Source organism: Astyanax mexicanus, chromosome 19 (genome assembly GCF_023375975.1).
Source record: "Astyanax mexicanus isolate ESR-SI-001 chromosome 19, AstMex3_surface, whole genome shotgun sequence".
NCBI classification, from domain to species: domain Eukaryota; kingdom Metazoa; phylum Chordata; class Actinopteri; order Characiformes; family Acestrorhamphidae; genus Astyanax; species Astyanax mexicanus.
In genome coordinates, this window is record NC_064426.1 from 8,445,488 (window position 1) to 8,467,244 (window position 21,757).

The following is a 21,757-nucleotide window of genomic DNA, read 5'->3' on the forward strand; positions in this document are numbered from 1 at the left end:
GTTTGGCTGGGGTTATAGTTGCAAAGCTGAGTAAAAGTGTTTACAAACTGTTACATCTTTGCAGAGTTTGTTAGCACATTGCTTGGCAAATAATGCAAATAATGCAAGGTATTCATACCATTATTATGTGATGTATATGCCTATCTGACATTAGTATGTGAAAAGTGTAAGATTTAGAAATTCCTCACCAAAAATGTTTCCAGTAAAACTTGATTGCCAGTGTTTGGAAGGGCTTTGCTGAACTTTACATTTGAAGCTGTGTTCTTTCTTCTGGTGTGATGCAGGAATAGTGAAGTGTGTGATCAAAGTGCTTTGGCCTCGGGGCAGATCCACATATGTAACTTCAGGGAATTGATGTCCGGTGTTTGTCAGGAAGGTGACAGAAACTTCACCAGAGGGAAGATCTCTAGCAGAGCATTCCAGAACAGCATTATCTCCCTCTAGAGGTCTCCTAATCTCCACTGTAGGAGTTTTTACCGTAGACTCTGAGGAACATAAAGACATTACATCACAATCTCTAAATTCACAACAAATTGATATTACATGTCTTTACAAAACTATTAAATGCTTTAATAAAACAAGAACAAGAAATGCAAACATGTACAGGGGTATCCAGCATCTGTAGTTACATTTTTTATATAATTTGGATTTTTAAAAACGCTTACCTAGAATATTAACAGTCTCCTGATGTTCGCTGCTACATGGCTGTTTAACTCGACACTGTACATTCTGATGTTTTTCCCATTCTGATGCTTTCAGAGTCAGAGTGCCGGTAAAAACCTGGGTTTTGCTGCCGGGTTTATCAACTGGTTGGCTGGTGCTACCTTCCTTTACATTTCCATTTAAAACCCATGAAACTTTGGTGTTTGGTGCAGCTTCAACAGAACAAGTAGCTGTTATCTGTTCTGATCCCCGCTTTGCTGCTGCGAGACGAGGTTTCCTTAGATTGATCAGTGGTGTGATTGGTTCAGAAGCTGTCCAACAGTCAAAAAGAAGAATTTATACTCAATATTTATAGTTTCTTATTGGTTCTTAAAACATTTTCATGCATGCCTAATTAATAAAATAACAATTTAACAAACAACAATATGGAAGTATTTAAATCAACATGATCTCACACAGAAACATCACTATAGACTATAGAGTGTTCCAGTCCAAAAATACAAATTCACGTTTTTTTCTGAACACAACACAGTTATTTTACATGCCAGTAACAAAAGATTAATGTGGATGTTTTCACCAAGAGATCAGACAGATTTTATACAGTTACTGTAAAGATCATCCTGTGTTTAAAGCTCACCTGTACAAACACTGATGCTCTTCTGTACTGACTTGCGTAGATCAGTGACCTGGCAGGTATATTCCTCCCCTTCATTCCACTTTAGTTGTCGAACAATAATCTGACTGGACACTTTCACACGTCCATCTGCTGCTTGCATTACAGTTTTAGCAGTCCCCACAGACGTGGGTTTCCATGTGATCGTAGGGTTTAAACCAGTTCCATAACACACAAGTGTCTGGTCTGTTTTTCCTGTGTTGGGAACCATCAAGAGCTCCACAGAAGGTTCACCTGCAAAAAAAAAAACAAACAAAAAAAACAAAACACATATAGCATTCTTCAGTAATTATGATTAGAAAGCATAGTAGATGGTTATTTATTATTCCACAGTTACAATAAAAAAAAACAATTACTGAGCCCAGTAAACCTGAAAATAAAATGATCATTTGTGAAATGAGAGAATATCTTTACCTAAAATTATATTCTTTGCCTGAACTAAACTAAAATACATCCCAATATGTTATGTATGCTGTGTAGACTTTTGCAGAAACATTTTTACATTAAGTGTTTTAGACTCTTATTAGTGCTTCAGTTAGCAAAATACTTCAGTTGAAAATTTTCACTCAAGTTCTCAAGAGTCTCTAAATGGTAGTATATGTTTATACTTCTCATCCAACCACAATCAGATTCACTCTATCTGGATGGAGAGTTTATCTGGATAGGGTTTTTTTTAAGAATGAGAAGCCGGAATGAAAACAAGTTGAAATGAAACACCAGTAACGTGGCTATTCTTAAAATGTAAGGAGTAGAAAGTTCAGATAAATGTGTGAAAATGCAAGAAGTAGAATTAAACAGTCGGCTGAGAAATAATTACTCCAGTATAGTATAGATGAACAAAAGTTCTGCTTAAGAAGGGAAACAAAGTGTTTGTACTTTGTTACTTGACACCTCTGTCTACATCAAGTGAAACTATTATAAACCTTTAAACATTTGTAAGCATGGACTCACTGTATTTATTAAGATAGTTAAGAGTATTTGCTGTACAAGATTATGCAAGCAGATAGACAAAAACATATCTGACTTTATTCTGTGAAAAGTATAAGATTTAGGCATTCCTCACCAAAAATGTTTCCAGTAAAACCTGATTGCCAGTCTCTGGAAGGGCTTTGCTGAACTTTACATTTGAAGCTGTGTTCTTTCTTCTGGTGTGATGTAGGAATAGTGAAGCGTGTGATCAAAGTGCTTTGGCCTCGGGGCAGATCCACATATGTAACTTCAGGGAATTGATGTCCGGTGTTTGTCAGGAAGGTGACAGAAACTTCACCAGAGGGAAGATCTCTAGCAGAGCATTCCAGAACAGCATTATCTCCCTCTAGAGGTCTTCTAATCTCCACTGTAGGAGTTTTTACCGGAACATCTGAGGAACATAAAGACATTACATCACAATCTCAGACTGTTCCATGAATCAATAATATCTTTATACAGGTCTTTAGAAATTCACTAAATAATTTATAAAAAAAAAAACATTTGCAAAAATTTAACACATCTGAATATAATAAAATAATACAAAAATACACATTTCTAGCATATCCAACGGCCACAAGCACCTGTACACTGTAACGTATGGTCTAGCTGGTTTTCACACCATTATTACTGCATACTGATTTTTTTTTAAACGTAAAACATGTAAACATGTTACTACAGATCTACAAGGCATTGTGGCTGGAATTAAGTAAAAGGTAAATACTATAGTAAACATATTTTTCATATAATTCACAGTACAGTAATTCACAGTTTTTTCATTATGCATTATTTCCAACTTTAATAGTTTTTATTATCATGCAGAAATAATGACAAGTATAAATGCTCTATAATATATATATATATATATATATATATATATATATATATATATATATATATACACTACCGTTCAAAAGTTTAGGGTCACTCAAACAATTTTGTGTTTTCCATGAAAAGTCACACTTATTCACCACCATACGTTGTGAAATGAATAGAAAATAGAGTCAAGACATTCACAAGGTTAGAAATAATGATTTGTATTTGAAATAACATTGTTTTTACATCAAACTTTGCTTTCATCAAAGAATCCTCCATTTGCAGCAATTACAGCATTGCACACCTTTGGCATTCTAGCTGTTAATTTGTTGAGGTAAGCTGGAGAAATTGCACCCCACGCTTCTAGAAGGAGCTCCCACAAGTTGGATTGGTTGGATGGGCACTTTTGGCGTACCATACGGTCAAGCTGCTCCCACAACAGCTCAATGGGGTTCAGATCTGGTGACTGCGCTGGCCACTCCATTACCAACAGAATACCAGCTGCCTGCTTCTGCTGTAAATAGTTCTTGCACAATTTGGAGGTGTGTTTAGGGTCATTGTCCTGTTGTAGGACGAAATTGGCTCCGATCAGGCGCTGTCCACTGGGTATGGCATGGCGTTGCAAAATGGAGTGATAGCCTTCCTTATTCAGAATCCCTTTTACCCTGTACAAATCTCCCACCTTACCAGCACCAAAGCAACCCCAGACCATCACATTACCTCCACCATGCTTAACAGATGGCGTCAGGCATTCTTCCAGCATCTTTTCATTTGTTCTGCGTCTCACAAACGTTCTTCTTTGTGATCCAAACACCTCAAATTTGGATTCATCCGTCCACAACACTTTTTTCCAGTCTTCCTCTGTCCAATGTCTGTGTTCTTTTGCCCATCTTAATCTTTTTCTTTTATTAGCCAGTCTCAGATATGGCTTTTTCTTTGCCACTCTGCCCTGAAGCCCAAAATCCCGCAGCCGCCTCTTCACTGTAGATGTTGACACTGGTGTTTTGCGGGTACTCTGATGTACTTATCTTCTTGCTTAGTTGTGCAACGCGGCCTCCCACTTCTTTTTCTACTCTGGTTAGAGCCTGTTTGTGCTGTCCTCTGAAGGGAGTAGTACACACCGTTGTAGGAAATCTTCAATTTCTTAGCAATTTCTCGCATGGAATAGCCTTCATTTCTAAGAACAAGAATAGACTGTCGAGTTTCAGATGAAAGTTCTCTTTTTCTGGCCTTTTTGAGCGTTTAATTGACCCCACAAATGTGATGCTCCAGAAACTCAATCTGCTCAAAGGAAGGTCAGTTTTGTAGCTTCTGTAATGAGCTAGACTGTTTTCAGGTGTGTGAACATGATTGCACAAGGGTTTTCTAATCATCAATTAGCCTTCTGAGCCAATGAGCAAACACATTGTACCATTAGAACACTGGAGTGATAGTTGCTGGAAATGGGCCTCTATACACCTATGTAGATATTGCACCAAAACCAGACATTTGCAGCTAGAATAGTCATTTACCACATTAGCAATGTACAGAGTGTATTTGTTTAAAGTTAGGACTAGTTTAAAGTTATCTTCATTGAAAAGTACAGTGCTTTTCCTTCAAAAATAAGGACGTTTCAATGTGACCCCAAACTTTTGAACGGTAGTGTGTATATATATATATATATATATATATATATAAACACAGAGAACAGCTAACAAATTAAGATGGTATGTAGATGAAATGTGCAGGTAAAAGCAGCTAGTCCTTTTAGCTTATTTAGCTTATGCAGACATATGCTAGTGCTCAGTAAGCTATCTCAGTGTGCTAACATTTAGCAAGCCCTTTTATAGCTCATATCTTTTAGGTGGTAAACAGTCAGTCTGTGTCTGTGAAGATGTAGTAACTCATACCAAGTGTAAAAAGTAGATAAAAAAATGTATTTCCTTTAGTTTATCAGTTTATTGACTCCTTGCTACTGTTCTGTGGTACTGCTGTGCTACATAGCTAACGCTAGCTGCACTGGCTGAGGAAACACAATGAAGAGGTACCTTAGGTTTCCTTAGGTAGTAAGCATTTCATTCCCAAAATAAACAGGTCATATATGGAATTTGAATATATTTTGCTATCTGGCAGATGTATTTAATAATGTCATCAGTTTGGTGTTGGAGTAGCATTACTGGATAAATGTTTCTGTGTGTGTCAGGGTATATTGCGTATATAGTGTGTTGGTGTAACCTTAACTAGCTAAGCTAAGTTTGTTGTGGATTTGAACCCAAATAAGTCAATTTCAGGGAAAAAAAGGTAATTCTAAGACATTTTGTCGTTTTAATTCGTATTTCATTGGTGTGTTTCCATGTGTTTGTACATTTAACTAAAAACTTTATTGCTTCCGCTACCTAACGTTAAATTATTAAGTATTGACGGTAAAAAAAAATACTTGCAAATCTACAGACTGACTAAATATATTGTCTGAAAAAAAGGACATTTTATAGTATATGATTATTTTATTATGATAATAGTCTAATATTTGCTGTGTCCAGCAACTTATTACTGTCATAATAATATCTGTCCTGTGATTATTATTGTAATAAAAAATACAGCTTTTATAGGTGCTGTGAATAATTGTATAATGTGCATACTGTAAAATGTACTGTACAGTGTAGATAATGTTTTTTCTTTATGCTTACCTAGTATAATAACAGTCTCCTCATGTATATTGTTACATGGCTGTATAACTCGACACTTGACTTTAAGATTTTTTTCCCAATCTAAAGCATTTAGAGTCAGAGTGCTGGTAATGAGCTGGGTTTTGCTGCCACTATTGTCACTTGTCATTTTTGTGTCACTTTCCATCTCTCTGTTTTCAGTAGAAGCCCATGAAACTTTGGTGTTGGGTTCAGCTTCAACAGAACAAGTAGCTGTTATTTGTTCTAATCCATCCTTTGCTGCCGCCAAACGAGGTTTCTTCACATTTATCAGTGGCCTGAGCACTGGACGTGCTGAAATGTTCAAGAGATTGGAGAGTTGGGGTTAGTGATTGTAGAACTGTACTAAAAAAAAAAGTCACATTCGGCTGCACATAAATAAAATATAGGCTACACGAAATGCCTCAAAGAAAAAAGCATAATAATGCCTTTTTAAAGCCTTAATAAAGCATAAATAAGCTAAGTAAAGCAGTAAATAAAGCAAATTTTCCAGTTCACTCAGTCTCATCATGTCATATATATATATATATAGTGGCATTACAAAGGCATTATTATTTTTTATACCAGTAGCAATGTGACAATGAGCTGCATATCCGTGACACATTTCAGGCTAAATCTAATCTAAAAGTCAAACCCAAATTGGAAAAAGTTGAGACAGTATGGAAAATACAAAAAAAAATTAGTTGGTGTTTCTAATATATTATTTGTTTTTTATTTAATTACAGACACTATGAACCCAAGTGTCTGGTTTTGTCATCTTAGCTTCATTTAATTAGAAGCCATTACCAACTAATGCAATTTCTAAGGACAGTATCATAATATGTAATTATAAATGTTTGCTTATGCTTTAAAATAAGCAAATGTACCACATTATTTGCTGTCTTACCTTTGCAACTGCTCCATGTTGAGCTGATGTTTTGGCTTGCCTCACAGGTGTATTCCGAGTAATCATTTAACTGCTGTGCATCGATGTGTATTTCACTTATTTGAGTGAAAATTCTTTTCCCTTTAGCTTCTAGAGTCCTTGTCACTGGACTCCCACTGAATGGACTTTTGTTCTTTAACCACTTCACTTCTTGATGTTTCTTAGGAACAAAACCATCCACCAAACAAAGTAGCTGAATTGTGTTATCATCCACTTTAGCCAGCAGAGTGATGTTGGGATCCACTGCAGGCTCTGGTAGAAACAATGAGACATACTGAAATTAGATTCGCATAAATGTTGTGCTTGAGTCCACAAAGAACATCTAATTAAACCCATTAGAGCCCAGACCCAGATCTGTATGAGACGCAAAATGTAAAACAGAATCAGTTTCATTATTTGAGCAGCTAATTTATGTTTACTACTACTATTATTATTATTATTAATATTTTTATTGCGATAAAGAGCTAGTTTTATCTGCAGCACTAATCTAGCACTCCTACATTCTATATTTAAGGTAACACATTCACGCACTGTTCTGGGTTGTGCTCAGGATGTTCAGTATATTTTATCAAATATGGGCCCTATTTTAGCAATCTACAGTGCAGTTTGATTTAGGGTGTGTCAGTGTGTCTTTGCTGTAGTAATGACATGAAAAGTATGCCTTGCGCATCTTAAAATGTGTAAAAGACATGTACCGGCACTAATTATCTTTAATAATCATGGGTTTTATTTTGGGCATAAAGTAAAATAAACCAATCAGCGTGTCACTTCCCATTCACTTTAAAAGCTAGGTAGCAGATTTCATATTGCATATTTTTGTTCCACCATTCTGTTGATTTCTGTGTTTTTGGACTAAAGTAAGACACATTTATTCATATGTACTAAACAAATCTGACAATCTGAAGGGTTTTAGAGGCAAGTATTTAAACACGATGAATTGGTAATTAGTCCAGTTATATAGTTATATATATATATATATATATAATAAATGAAATTAATTATTCCAACTTCTAACTTCTCCCACTGGGTTAGTATTAGTTAACATGTTGTTGGCCTGTAATAGTCAGTGGACATAATGGTTTTTAAAATATTTTAACAAAAAGCAATGACTACAAAAGATCCGACATAAAAATGACATTTAAACAAAAATAAAATTCACCAGCAGGGGGCACTCCTTACCTTTCAGAAAGACAACTGTTTCTCTGTGTGTGTATACATAGTCTTATGCAAAGTTTGGGGATACATGATCAAACAGTTACACAGTTTTCTGATTTTCTATGTGTAAAATTGTGAGCTAAAGTTTGGACACACCTCTTTTCATTCAATACGTTTTCTTTCTTTTATGTTTTTTTACATTATACATTTAATATTTAAGACATTAAAGCTATACAGGAACATGTGGAATTATTGTGTGAACAAAAATGGTTAAACAAACCAGAATATATTTTACATTTTAGATTCTTTAGTACCACATTTATCTTTGAGGACAGATCTTCACACTCTTGATATTTTAATCTCAGTGTTGTGAAGCTCCAGCTCATCCCAAATCACCTCAAATCACTATCTCAGTTGGGTTTACAAACCCTTATCAAGTCCTGCACTTTATATATATATATTTTTTTTTCAAAACACAAGATATGTTTTTTTCAACCGACTGTGACCTTTCATAAACATACAGGAGAGTCCAATAAAACAAAGGTTTTATTATTATAATAACAATAACTAAAGATGAGACTATGCAGAATACCAGGTGTTTTTATCTACTGCCAAAGAACTTTTCCTTTTTTTTTTTAGATTTTGGCTAAGCTTTGTTTAAAAATATCCTATATTGAATAAATTATGAAACTCCTTTCATTGCACAAGCTATATATTTTCTATTCGGTTTTGCATTTTGCAACAGGAAAGACAAGAGCTACTTTTCAGACTAGATAAAAGTATATAAAAATAATCAATATGCTTTCATTTTTCAATTTTTTTGCTTTTCCTTAAAAATGTGCAGTTTAGCCCAAATCGCCCATCTCAGTTGAGTTTAGGCCAGGGGATTGTGGAAGACAAACTCTTTTTCTGTTTCCTACATAATACCATATGTGTCCCTTAATTGTTTTTTAGGTGTTTAATATAAATCTACAATGTATAAAATAAAGAAATAACGAAAAACACTAAACGGAAGGTGTGTCCAAACTTTTGACTGGTACTCTATACTGGGTTCCCATACTTTTGCGTAATCCTTGTATATCCAAAATTGTATCTTATATTCGTATCATTCCATTTAAATCAATCAGTCAATGTAAAAATGTATTCCTAGTTATTTTGGAGCAATAAATTGAATTTTTTTTGTGACAGATGTGTTTCAGAAAGATGGCTAAATTTCTCAACCCCGTCAAAAATGCAAATGGTGTCTATTGCTGTTGTTTCAGCATAACCGTTATTTTCATCTTTTAGGCTGTGGTGCAGAGAGGAAGGAGTGCAGGACAGGCTTCAGCGAGTGCAGCATACAGCAGGTGGAAGCGTTAAGCAACAGTCAGGCTCAAAATAACCCCCAAAAGTCTCCAAAAGCAGAAGTGAAAGACCATGTGTGTCCATGGGACACCTGCACAGGAAGGACCACTACATTTGCATGTATGTAACTGATTATGTAACCGCTGCTTTGCTTTCTTCACTGATGGATGCACTGGAATGGTTTTATACATCTTAAAAAACTTAAAAAATCAGCATTACTCTTCAGAATCAATCATATAGAATAAATACAAAATAGAATATCATATTGTTTCTCAAAACATATGTTTATTAACTTTTGTAAGAGGCTATACTCACACAAACGCACAAAAAGAACAAAAATAAGACAGATTTTGGAAATATGTACAGATTAAATGAGTAAAGTGTTGAGGAACAGCAAAATAAGCTCAGTCTTAGAGCACAGTGATGAGAGACAGATCTGCATTTCCATTTTCAGTCTTCTACATGCTCATTTAACCTGAAATTTTAAATAATTTTACACTGGTTAGAACACAGTCCATATGCAATACATCCAGAAAATACATGAATGTGCTTTAAATACATAAACTAACCTCAAACTACATTTCACTAAATGCAGATCTGCATGCATTTAAATACATTTCTTTTAGATTCACTCAGTATCTGTTATATATATACTGTTGATCCATCAACATTTTACATGCATTAATAAGATTAAAAAATACATATCTTATACATGCCTTTCAATTATCACTGTTTGCAGATTTTATGCAGTTTTGTAACAATAACAAAGAAAAATATATAAAATATGTATTTTTAATTAACAAAATGACATTCTGCAGACAAATGATATTCTATGATTGTATAACTGTGAATACTGTTAAATAGACTTAATTTTATTTTATGTATAATTCACACTTTATGTATAAATCAGGAGGTGGGAATCATTTAGTTTAAAGATTGTGTAAGTTGTGCCTTAAAATATATATTCTATTATATTTTTTTATAGTGAAAATCAATCATATAATGTAATATATCTAAAAACAATAAAAATAATCATTATTAATTAATTAATAAGTAAATATTTTAAAAATTTTGACAGCATCTCACCTTGATAACAGTGACTCCGATGCAGTAGAACAGGGAGAAGATGAAGAGGAAGATAAAAGTTAAGGCCATATTACAATCATTTTCCTCTTTTGGATTATTCCAAACCAACTCATCATACAGGACACAACCTGAAAAACACATTAATTAACATTTCTGTTCATTCAGATAATTTACTATATTTCTATAAAGAATAAATATGTTTTGTTTAAATGTAATGCCACATACAGTGATGTGACAAAAACTCCACCTTGCAAATTTTAATATCAGACAAAGAGAACCAAAAGCAGATTTTAGAGTTTTGTTTGTTAACTGTGATTAACCTTATGTATTGGAAAGCTGAGTTCAGTTTCATTAGCCATGACAAGGCTTGATTACTGCAAACCCTGTAGGATCAAGAAATAACTTAAACAAAATCTCTCTGACAAAATAAAGCAGCTAAAAAAATCAAGAACAGATGAGGAAACAAAGGGCCCTATTTTAGTGATCAAGTGCAGCTATATTTATGGAGTTTCAGTGTGTCTTTGCTATCGTAACGATGGGAAAATTATGCCATGCATGGCTCAAAATGCACAGAAGGCATGTACTAATACTTTTTAATGAATTAGGTGTGTTTTAGGCGTAATGTAGGATAAACCAATTAGCGTGTCACTTGCCATTCCCTTTAAAAGCCAGGTGAGCTCTGACTGGCTATTTGTACAGTGCAAACAGTGTAACAATGCAGCACTTCTGCGCTAGTGAACCTCATTGGGAGCTAATATTCACAAATGGAGAAAACACTGAACAGTGGTGATCCTTCCCAAAAGTGACCTGCCTACAGAATTTACTCCAAAAGGGCATAGACAAGTCATCCAAGAGACCACAAAAGAAACCAGAACATCATCTAAAGAACTGCAGGGTTCACTTTGGCTCAGTTAAGGTGTTATTCAATTACTAAAAAGAGACTGGGAGAAAATGGTTTCCATTGGAGAGTTCCAAGGCATAAAACACTGTTGACCAAAAAGATCACAAAGGCCTGTCTCACGTTTGCTAAAAAACATATTTATGATTCCTAAATTGTTTGGGAAAATATTATGTGCACCAATAAGACCCTGAGGGAAACTTTTTGGAAAGGGTGTGTCTCTTAACGTCGACTTGCTGTAATTGCTAGAACCATTAATTCTGCTCTCTACCAGAAAATCCTAACGGAGAATGTCTGGCCATCAGGTCTTAGAGCCTGGTCAAAGTCCAAACTTAAATTTGCCCCAAAAAGTATTTGCCCCCTAAACCTGGTTGTGCCACCCTTGGTGGCAAAAACTGCAACAAATTGTTGTGAGCTTTTTATACCCATTGAAGGATGTGACAGTTTTTAAATGGAATTATTAATATTTAAAAACTGCTTTTGTATTTACTCAGGTTATCTTTGTCTGATATTAACATCCATTTGAACATCTGAATCATGCAAATATGAGTCAAAAAAACTGTTACATTTAGAATGGACAGAGGATGTCATTTATTTTCATAAAACAAAAAATCAACAAATAATTTTATGTGTAAACAAGGTGCATTTTATGTGCTTACTGAATACAGCACTGTACCAAAAAACTTTAAATGTGCAGTTAAATGCTGTGGGTCTAGGCATTATTGCGTAATTTTCTCAGAAGCACACAAGTGAAGCTCTGAATAATGTAATTTAATTTTATTTTTGAATTATGTGTTATTAAATAAATATTATTATATTTTATTTATTTATCTTCATTTTAGTTTTTATTTACTGACCATTCTATGTCCAAAACTGTTTAACACAGTTTCCATTTGAATGTATATTAATGTAAAATAAAATACAGCACCACTTTATAGTAAGAACATGCTTAAAATGTGTTTATTATTGAATATGAATACACCTTTAAATCATTAGCATTACTCTGTTGTTTTGGCATCCTATGGCAGCGTAATGAGCAATTTATCAGTCAGTGTTCAATCTGTCAGCTTCAGCAAATATCAGATTTTATTATTTCGATTTTATTAGTCAAAATTTCAATTCACATTCTAAAATTTAAATAATATTGTTACCCTCATGTTTGTAACTGGCTTTCTTTTTTGTGTTTATGAGTGTCAATATCTTGCATTACAATGTAAAAGTGACCAGTACAATTTGGTGTAGATCTATCTGTAGTGCTATAACTGCTTGATTAACTTAAACTACTGATCTAATAATCAAACAATGCTTAACCATTTACAAAGCGTTTTAATATAGTTTTATTGGTGTATATTACACAAATCTACAATATTTTATTTAACTGAATATAGTAACTGCAAAAGATATGATTAGGCTTGTCACAAAACTATTCTAAATTATTTGTCATTACTTTGGTTATTTATTGCAGATGAATAAAAAAGTATTATTTATGTGAACAGAACTAGATTTGTTCAGTGAATAATAAAATAGTACTATTAACTAGTAAATTAGCACCTTAATGATTTTTAAATAGATTTTCAGTTTACAGTAAAATGACCTTTTAAGAGTGTTAATAGCTTATTACACTATACGCACCATTTATTAAAAACCAAGCACCAAAACATGTATTTCTTACTGCTGCATATTTTTTGGCTCTATATAAGTATGAATGCCTGTTGTATATTGTACTTTGTTGGCAGCTTTTCTCTTGTTGATGTTTTACTAAACTAAGATTTTAGAAGTAATGTTAACTATGCTCCTTCAACCAAAACTTTTTTTTATTGCAAATTGTTAAAAGTGTAATCAGCATCTCAAATGATTCTAAACCTTTAAACTCCTAAACGTGGAGTCTCTAAACAGGAGCAAGGTGACCCTGAGTTGATATAGTTCTGTTAGACAAAGCTAGGGATCTATTACCAGCAGAGACCCAGATTATTACTGCCTTCTTAAATAAACTAGTAATCACAAACGCAAAATAGACAGGACATTTTGAGCTTACAAAACACAAGCTTGACATGTGACATACAGACACATATAGGCACACAAACATTGTCAATGTGTGATAAAAGGATGTTTTTTTAGATTTGCAACATCCTCACTTTCTGCTTCAGTTTTAGTGAACATGCTGTTTGCAATCTAAGGATGGATAGTTTATATATCTATTTGCTTTTCTGCATAAATCTGCAGCTATAATATGATATATTCTGACCAAAACATATTATATTAGTTTACTATTAGTATAATATTTGCTCGTACTTCACTTGTAAAGTGTGATCATTTCTTGAAAGGATGATGTACTGTTTCCAAGAGTCATACCTTACAGTAATGGCAATGGGTTACGACATATAAAGGTAGTGTAATAAAATATTACCATACTCCACAAGTCATATGCTTTTGCTTTTTTATTTTACTTGTTTAAAATGTGTAATATTTCATCATATATTTTCAACAAAGCAACAACACACAAGCATCAAACACACTCAAAGACAAAGACATGGCACTGATTAAAGTAAAAAATAACGACAGAACAAGAAGACCAAATAAAACAGGCCTAGCACACACAACACACATTTTAAGCTCCGCAGGTTTGGACTGAGGGAACATTCATGCTGAGGCTCACTAAGGTGGGTTTGTTGTTCTGATTGTCAATTGACCTGGCTATCATGCGGACAGTTGGATCAATGGCCTCATGGTAAACTAAGCAGCTGAATGTTGTGCCATTCTTCCATTCACCTGCGTCCACAACCAGCTGACTGTAAACCGAATAGAGTTGCTCATTCTCGACCTCAAGCACACTAGTGGTATTCTGCTGGTACTGTTCCGTATTGTTCAGCTTTTCATCATTAGCAAGCCAATACACAACCACGTCTTTAGGGTAGAAGCGTTTCACATAGCAAGTCAGGGTCACCAAGTTATCCTGGGTGTTCTCGGGTGGAGGGAGCAAGTAAACAGAGGGGCTGGTTGGATCACGTCCTAAGAACATCAAACCACAGTGAGGGTCAAAATACCAAAAGACCGAAAAACAGTCCTTGTAATAAAGCACTATTGAGTCTGGATTGGTTTTTCCCAGAGAAATTGTATGATGCAATGTTTGGAATTTAATTGTCCAGCTGTTCAGAGATCAGACTGCTCATATTGATTAAGGGTCATAAGATCTTATAGATACACTCTATTGACAAAAATATTGGGACACACCTCACAATCACAGAATTCAAGTGTTTCATTCCATCCCATGTCACCAATGCTGTTCTAACACTATTAGAGCTGCATAGTCATTATTTGGACCATCTCCATAAAAAAGTGGTAATAAAAGTTCCCTTAGGTATAATGTAGGTGTCCCAATATTTCTGACAATACTTCTCAACAACAACAGCACAGAGAAAAGCTATATCTATTGTTACTGAGAGAGCTCCAGGTTTAGCCAATTTATTGCCATTTTATTTACAGACAGATACATTCAGACTGTTAAGAACTACACACTGAATATATAAACAGGATTAAAACAATAGAAATGTAGCATATGTACAAGTAAAATCAATCCAGAATCAGGTCTTTGTTCTAAGTGGCTAGTTGCATAGATACATACATTTGGTTCAATTTACTTCAAATAAATGAGAAATAAGAAGTAAAAAAAAGGCCTACCGTTTTCTCTTTGGTAAGGGTAAGTCTTGACCTCTTGTACAAAGGTACTGTGCTTCACCTCACAGATGTATTCTGTGCCACTGCTCCATTCAATGTAAGTGATTTTAGTTTTAGCTGACATGGAGGTACCCGCATCAGATTTCTCATCTGTGGACGGAAGTTCTTGTCCATTTCGGATCCATCGGATGCCATTGAAACCTTTAGGTCCAGTAGCTTTGCACTCAAGGTAACCTGCTCCCGAAACCAACATGTCCTCACTGGAGGGGGGGATTATATCTACCTGAATTTCATCAACTGCTAGTACTGCACAAAAAAAGAGACACAGGGGACTTGGCAAGAAGCACAGATGTAGGCATGTACAAAAGTAGGCACATTTTGAATGGCTTTTTTTTTATTACATCTAGATGTAAAGGGGTTTAACCCTTCAAGGTTCAAGCTTATTTTGACTTAAATATATATCAAAAACATTGTTATTAATGGAACCAAAGTGATTCACCTTTAACAAATTTATACAGAAAGCAACAGTATACATACCTTCATATTTGGCCTCTAAGCTTTCGATCGAACCCGAATGCTCGAACTCACACTTGACAGGGGAATAACTGTATATCCATTCATTGGCAGCGATTTCCAAAATGCTTACGGCAGTGAAGGTTTTAGTGCTTTTTTCCTCTGTTACAATTTCTTGTCTGTTCTTGCCAGAGAGCACACCATCACCGAGCTTCCAGGTAAACTTGAATTTATTGGGCGAAAATTGACTGGCTACGCAGATGAAAGTAGCGTTTCCTGTTTCCAACTCCGCATTGGTGGGAGTTGTTAGAAGCAGAGTTGCAGGCTTAGGCTCAGCTGGAAAACAAACAAACAAACATAGAGATGTATGCAGCAGCTAGCACAGCAGATGAAACCAGGCCTAGATCATGTTGCCACAGCATTGGAGGGTCTGACTAATAGTTATGTGATACGCTGTTGTAAACGGCAGTTGAATTTATTGATGCCACAGCACCATACTGATAAGAGCATACTGTGGCAACCAGCAAGCAAGAAACTGTAAGCAACAGGGAACAGATTGGCAGAGAAGGATCACAGCATGAGTATAGGCCTAGGATTGTGGTTACACAGTTACAATGCTCCAGTTATGTAGTCAACCGATGTAGACACTTTTGGGGTAAAAGGCCAAAGCAGCATATGTCTCAGTGATGACGGTCTGGTTCTGTAAAAATACTGACCCAATAGAACCCCAAAGACAGGGGACATAACATGTAAGAGAAATTATTTAAATGTAAGAAGTGGATGCAAACCGTCACTGACTATCATCACCAAAATGGCTGGGGAAAAAAAATGAAATCTTCAATTTTCAAAATTCATATATGACAAATTAATAATATATGTTTTAAATATTTCATAAAGTTTACAAGTTCTAGCAAGAACTGTGTAAGACTAATAAGACCAACCGGTAGCTAATCGATTTAGGATTTTTAAAATTAAGTTGGAAAGATTTAAGAATCACTGTCCTAATTAGCCTTATTTTTAACCCTTATTGAGTTCTATGTAAAACCCTTATTGAGCTAAAAAGAAGATACCTTTCATTAGACCTACACTTAAGTAGTTTGCTTTTACACCATGGTAAAATGACGTAAAATAATCTTTTAATTATTGTGTGTTCTAAGTTGTCCAGTATCAGTAGTCTTTGCTTACCTCGCAGGAATTGTATAGGCTTTGACTCCAGAGATCCTGCTTGATTTGTTGCCTTGCATGTGAACGACTTCTTCGCCTCCCAGTCTGAGTTCTTGACCTGCACTTGGCTCACAGCCGTGTATGCGTCGCTGGACTTCATAGCTGGATAATCCACCTTTCCCGTCACGTCACCTGTCCAGGAAAACGTGAGAGACTCTGCGGGAGAGAAACCGCTGGTGACGCAGCCGAGAGTTTGGAAACCATCTGAGGAAGCGCCACATGAGGACACGGCAAAGATCGAGGATGGCTTAGTTTGACCTCCTGTAAAAAAAACAAAAAAACAAACACACACACACACACACACACACACACACAAACACATTTAGACATAGAAAAAAAATATATATATATATATATATATATATATATATATTTATATATATATATATATATACACACACACTATTATATATATTGTTTAAGTACAGTGTAATTATATTTTAATGATGTTATTTCCTCATGAACTCCTTCTTACTGTCTTTTTTAAATATATCATGTATATTCAGTTTTTAAGCTGTTATTTGTAAATTGTGTGTTATAATGTGCATAAATAAAAATATCAGTAAAAGTTATTAATATGTGAAACATAAACTAAAATATTTCATCATTTCCGGTTAGAATTTGTACATTCAAGTAATTTAAACTCTGTGAGTGATAAATCATGAATTTATGTGCAAGGCAATTATTACAACACATATTCACTTCAACTTTCTACTTCTACTTTTTTTTGCCAAATAGTAAAATATATTATTGCCTTAGATCATTTGATATAGCAGTTTAAATGCACTTTTAAAATGTTAGATTATTCTATAATTTCAGCAATCATACAACAACAACAACAAATTACTTTATTTCTGACTGTATGAATATTTTATAGCAACTTGCAAGAAAAATATGACTAAAACAACTAAAACTGAAAGAATATGTTTAAAAAATATATGTTTCGAATTTCGTACCGGATAACGGCTAGTTTGAACTGGCTGAGTTTAAGCAGTTCTCAATAATTAGGAATTTTGCAATGACATTTATTTTTTTTTCCTGTTTCCTACAAATGCGACAATATAGAAAGAGAACAGTATAGAAACTCAGTAGTATAGCATTTCAATTACACATTTTTAATGTCTCACGGAATATATTAGTGCTAATAAACAAGTATATATTTACGTTAACCCGACATAATATAGCTGCTATATACATACTATTTATTCATTATTTTTATGATTATTGCCTTTAGCGTATGGAAGTTTCTTAATACATGAGGACTACATCTTGTATTTATATTTCATCCAGCTGCTATGCATATTCTTTATTCTGTATTTATATTCATATCAATGATAAATATTGCCCTTTTGAATTCATATATATATATGTATATATATTAAAATATTAATATAGTAATATTAAGTAAAGACAGATGGGCAAATTTAAACACCACATAATACATTTAAGGAATTTTGCATTGACAGATTGACAGAATATTTTTTATAGGAAAATTGAAAAAAATACAAAATTGAAAGAGGGCAATATAGAACAAGGTAAAGTAATATGATTGACATTGTAATCTAAATGACACATCATTAATGTCTTGCTGAATTAAATTAAAAAATGATTCATTAGTACATTTTTGCATTTTTCTTTGTAATTTAAGGTCATTTTTAAATCGCAAAACACTTGTTAGCTTAAAAATCATCAGCTAAGTGAATTGTTGAACAAAAATATTTTAGAAATTTCAGTAATTTAATGAAATAGAAATACCATACCAATATCAATGAGTATCTTAATCATAATAATTATAAAACATGTTTCTTAATATTACTTCAATTACGCCTGATCTCTCTGAATAAAATAAGTAATTTAAAAAAGTAGTAATAAGTAGGTAAAAACACAGGCTACATAAATAGACATGTAGATACACAGTTAGAGTAAACTTTATGTGAATGTTTTAGAAAAAAATAGTGCCATCTGAACTGCTACAGTTTGGACAAATTGCAATGTTTTCCTCACATCAGCCAATCTGAGTTTGACTTGTTTTAAAACAGCAAATGTTTTATTAGTATAACAACCAATAGTCTGTATATATCATCCTTGTTACTCAAAACCAGTGTATTTTCTCCAGTCTTTTCTTTTTACCATAAAGTGAATTTGGCAGTTGCTCTTTACATTATGTCTAATCTTTTCACATAGACTTACAATTCCAAACATTACAGTTTTTTAGATGCAGGGTTTTTGCATTACAGTGGTAATAAGTACAAAAAATCCCCAGTCCAAGAAATCTGGATATTTTGCCTTTTTGTTGTCACACACCAATCTACAGGGTTGATATAGTTTTTTACACAGACTCATAATAAATAGATCAATTAAAAAATAAAACAATCTGAATTATTTTAGTAATCTTTAGTTTTTCATGATCAGAATGAATAAGATAGTTTGTCTTACCAGATGATACGGTGACCATTGTTCCTTTGCCCCAATAGTCAAAAGCACCGTCACAGTGACAGACTATAACTATTACATTGTACAAAAAGACTTGACTGGGTGTAAACTATCGTTCTGTAATAATGACTAAATTGGATCCACTTATGATATTTTAGAACGTATTAATGATTACCTTCTAATTTTCTTTATTAAATTAGTTAGCAGTAAATTTTGAATGTATTTTTTCCAAATCTAGAGACTGTTTACATGCAATTGAGATCAGTTTTTTGTACTATTATTTTGAGAATTCGATTTCCTTGGTGTTTCTCTAGTTTTTCATTTCATTTAATGTTATTTTATGTATTGCTTCACTTGGTCATCACTAGGCTAAAGTTTAATCACTAGGATTAAGTTAAGACTGGACTTAAATATTTAAACTGCAATTTTTGCACAAAAAACATTAAATACTGAATTATTAGTGTTGGATAGAATTTTGTTTTATTTCTTACCTGAAGACACGGTTACCATCGTTCCTTTCCCCCAGTAGTCAAAAGCGTTGTCACAGTGACAAACTATCCATCACTACCCGTACAATATTCTCACGCCAACCAAGAGTTCCTAACCTTTTCTTAATGTACCAAATTACTCTACATATACTGTAGGTAAAATGATGCAGTTTAAAAGCTTGTAGATATAAAAGCATCTGTTTGTAATCAAATTGATCCTACCTGAAGAGACGGTCACCATCGTTCCTTTTCCCCAGTAGTCGAAAGCGTAGTCACAGTGAAATACTACCCACCACTACCCGTACAATATACTGACACCAAACAATTTCTAACATTTCTTAAATTAACTGAATTATTTTACATTTACTATGGGCAAAATAATATAAAACCAGCTGTTTTTAATAAATTTGTTCCTACCTGAAGACACGGTCACTGATGTTCCTTTCCCCCAGTAGTCAAAGTAGTTATCACAGCGAATAAACGGACTAATATGCTGTACAAAAAATACCTAGTCCCAGGATCAGCCCAAGGTCTCACTTTAATGCTCTCTCTATTTAGGCAGCTTTCCCTACCTCAGTTCTCTCTTCTTTGAGACTAGATGGCTTTTTCTACTGAAATGTTTAAAACAGAACTTGGAGAAAAACTAAAAGCACAACAACAGAGAGAAGAAAAGCTACTTACCAGAGGAAACTGTCACTTGGGTTCCTTTCCCCCAGTAGTCAAAGTAGCCATCACCGTGGTTGAAGGTGTGGAGCAACTTATCAAAAACTGAGCTATACCTGTGTGGAAATACAATTGACTGACTAAAACAGCTCTATCTATATCTGAAATTCTCCTAGGCTTCTGCAATTTGGAGTAGACTCAACTTTTAACAGTTAAATATTAATAGTAACATGAATATAAAATAGTAAAATTAATATATGTTATATACGGCATGAGCATGGACAAACCAAAGCAAACCATGCACTGTTTTTGAAAGCAACAAGTGCTGGAAAACTAACAAATGTTTCAACACAGGGGAAAAAATATGTTTTAATAGTTTCTGAATTAAGCTAATAATGCTACTAGACATTTTAGCCTTAGTGTACACACACCTTTACTGATTAATTATTAGATATTAGTAGCATGTTATAGATCTTCCTGCTAGTGGTCATTTTGTTTTCTTAGTTTTTTGATTAAGCTTCTGCTAATTTAGTTGTTTGTAAATTAATAATATTTGAATAGCAATGAAGAATATTTAGCTTGTGTATCACAGTGTGAGTTTAAAAAGGCCTTTGTTGCCAATGTAACCTAAACACCTTCAATAGGTTCAAACATTTGTTTTTTCTAACTCAAGATAACACTTTGAATGAACACAGTTTCCTTTAAGTCATTTCAACCTAATTATCTGATTGTTTTCAAGTTAACAGTTTGCATTAACGCAACTTAAATGTAATGCAAGCCAACTTACGGTAAATAATTTAAGTGTTAGTAACTTAGATGGTTTGAGCTTAAACAAGACTTAAGGACATTAAGTTAACTGTACTTATTTCATGTTAACATACTCAAAAACTATTTTACACCTGGACCTTTAATCCAAGATCCAGTCCTGGATTTGTAATATTTGGAAGGTTTGGTGCTGGCCAATCAAACACATGAACTGTTCCTTTAAATTTCAGCAAGAACAAAATCCAGGACTGGAATATGTATTAAAAGTTCTGATTTTAAAACATGACCAGAACTGGGAACACAGCTTAGCGAAATAAGACTTAAATATATCATGAAACAGGTATAGATATCATAATATTGCATAAATCACTGCTGTAAAATTCAGCAAACATAAGGTGACTGTCTGCAGCAGAGAAAAGGGTAACTTGCTCTTACAGCCTTTAACACTGAGACCAGGCAGCTGTACCATCTTATATACTAAAAGTACAAATATGCGAAGGTAGCCTGGGGGGGATAGCTGATCATGGATGTCAGAAAAGGTGGGGGGGGGGACCCAGTATGCAAATTAATGGGCGCAGGAGCCGATAGGAAATCTGTTTTACTCTGTTTTAATGCTGCACTACAATGCAAAACACACCCTAAAGTTTACCATATTTTACTGAAATGAATCACATCTGTTAGTGTAACGGAACTAAATTAATCCACCTTAAGTCAAACAATGTCAAAAAGTCAAACTTATACAAATGATCTGAGTGTGTATCTCAAATAATTATTTTTGAGTTAGTT

At 34.0% G+C, this 21,757-nt stretch overlaps 1 protein-coding gene across 18 annotated transcripts in view; it reads right to left on the reverse strand.

Annotated features, from left to right (window-relative positions):
• Nucleotides 1–21,757, reverse strand: part of ighd (immunoglobulin heavy constant delta) — a 100,889-nt gene that overhangs the window by 50,598 nt on the left and 28,534 nt on the right. For 2 of the 18 annotated variants that reach the window (XM_049467699.1, XM_049467698.1), the window contains exons 1-7: nt 19,059–19,239; nt 16,584–16,883; nt 6,689–6,979; nt 5,785–6,096; nt 2,400–2,696; nt 1,301–1,570; nt 781–974 (exon numbers count right to left, since the gene is read on the reverse strand). In XM_049467699.1, coding sequence (XP_049323656.1) covers nt 781–974; nt 1,301–1,570; nt 2,400–2,696; nt 5,785–6,096; nt 6,689–6,979; nt 16,584–16,883; nt 19,059–19,077 — 1,683 coding nt within the window. In that variant the 5' untranslated portion in view covers nt 19,078–19,239. The other 16 variants (XM_049467704.1, XM_049467703.1, XM_049467695.1 and 13 more) reach the window with 15 other exon arrangements.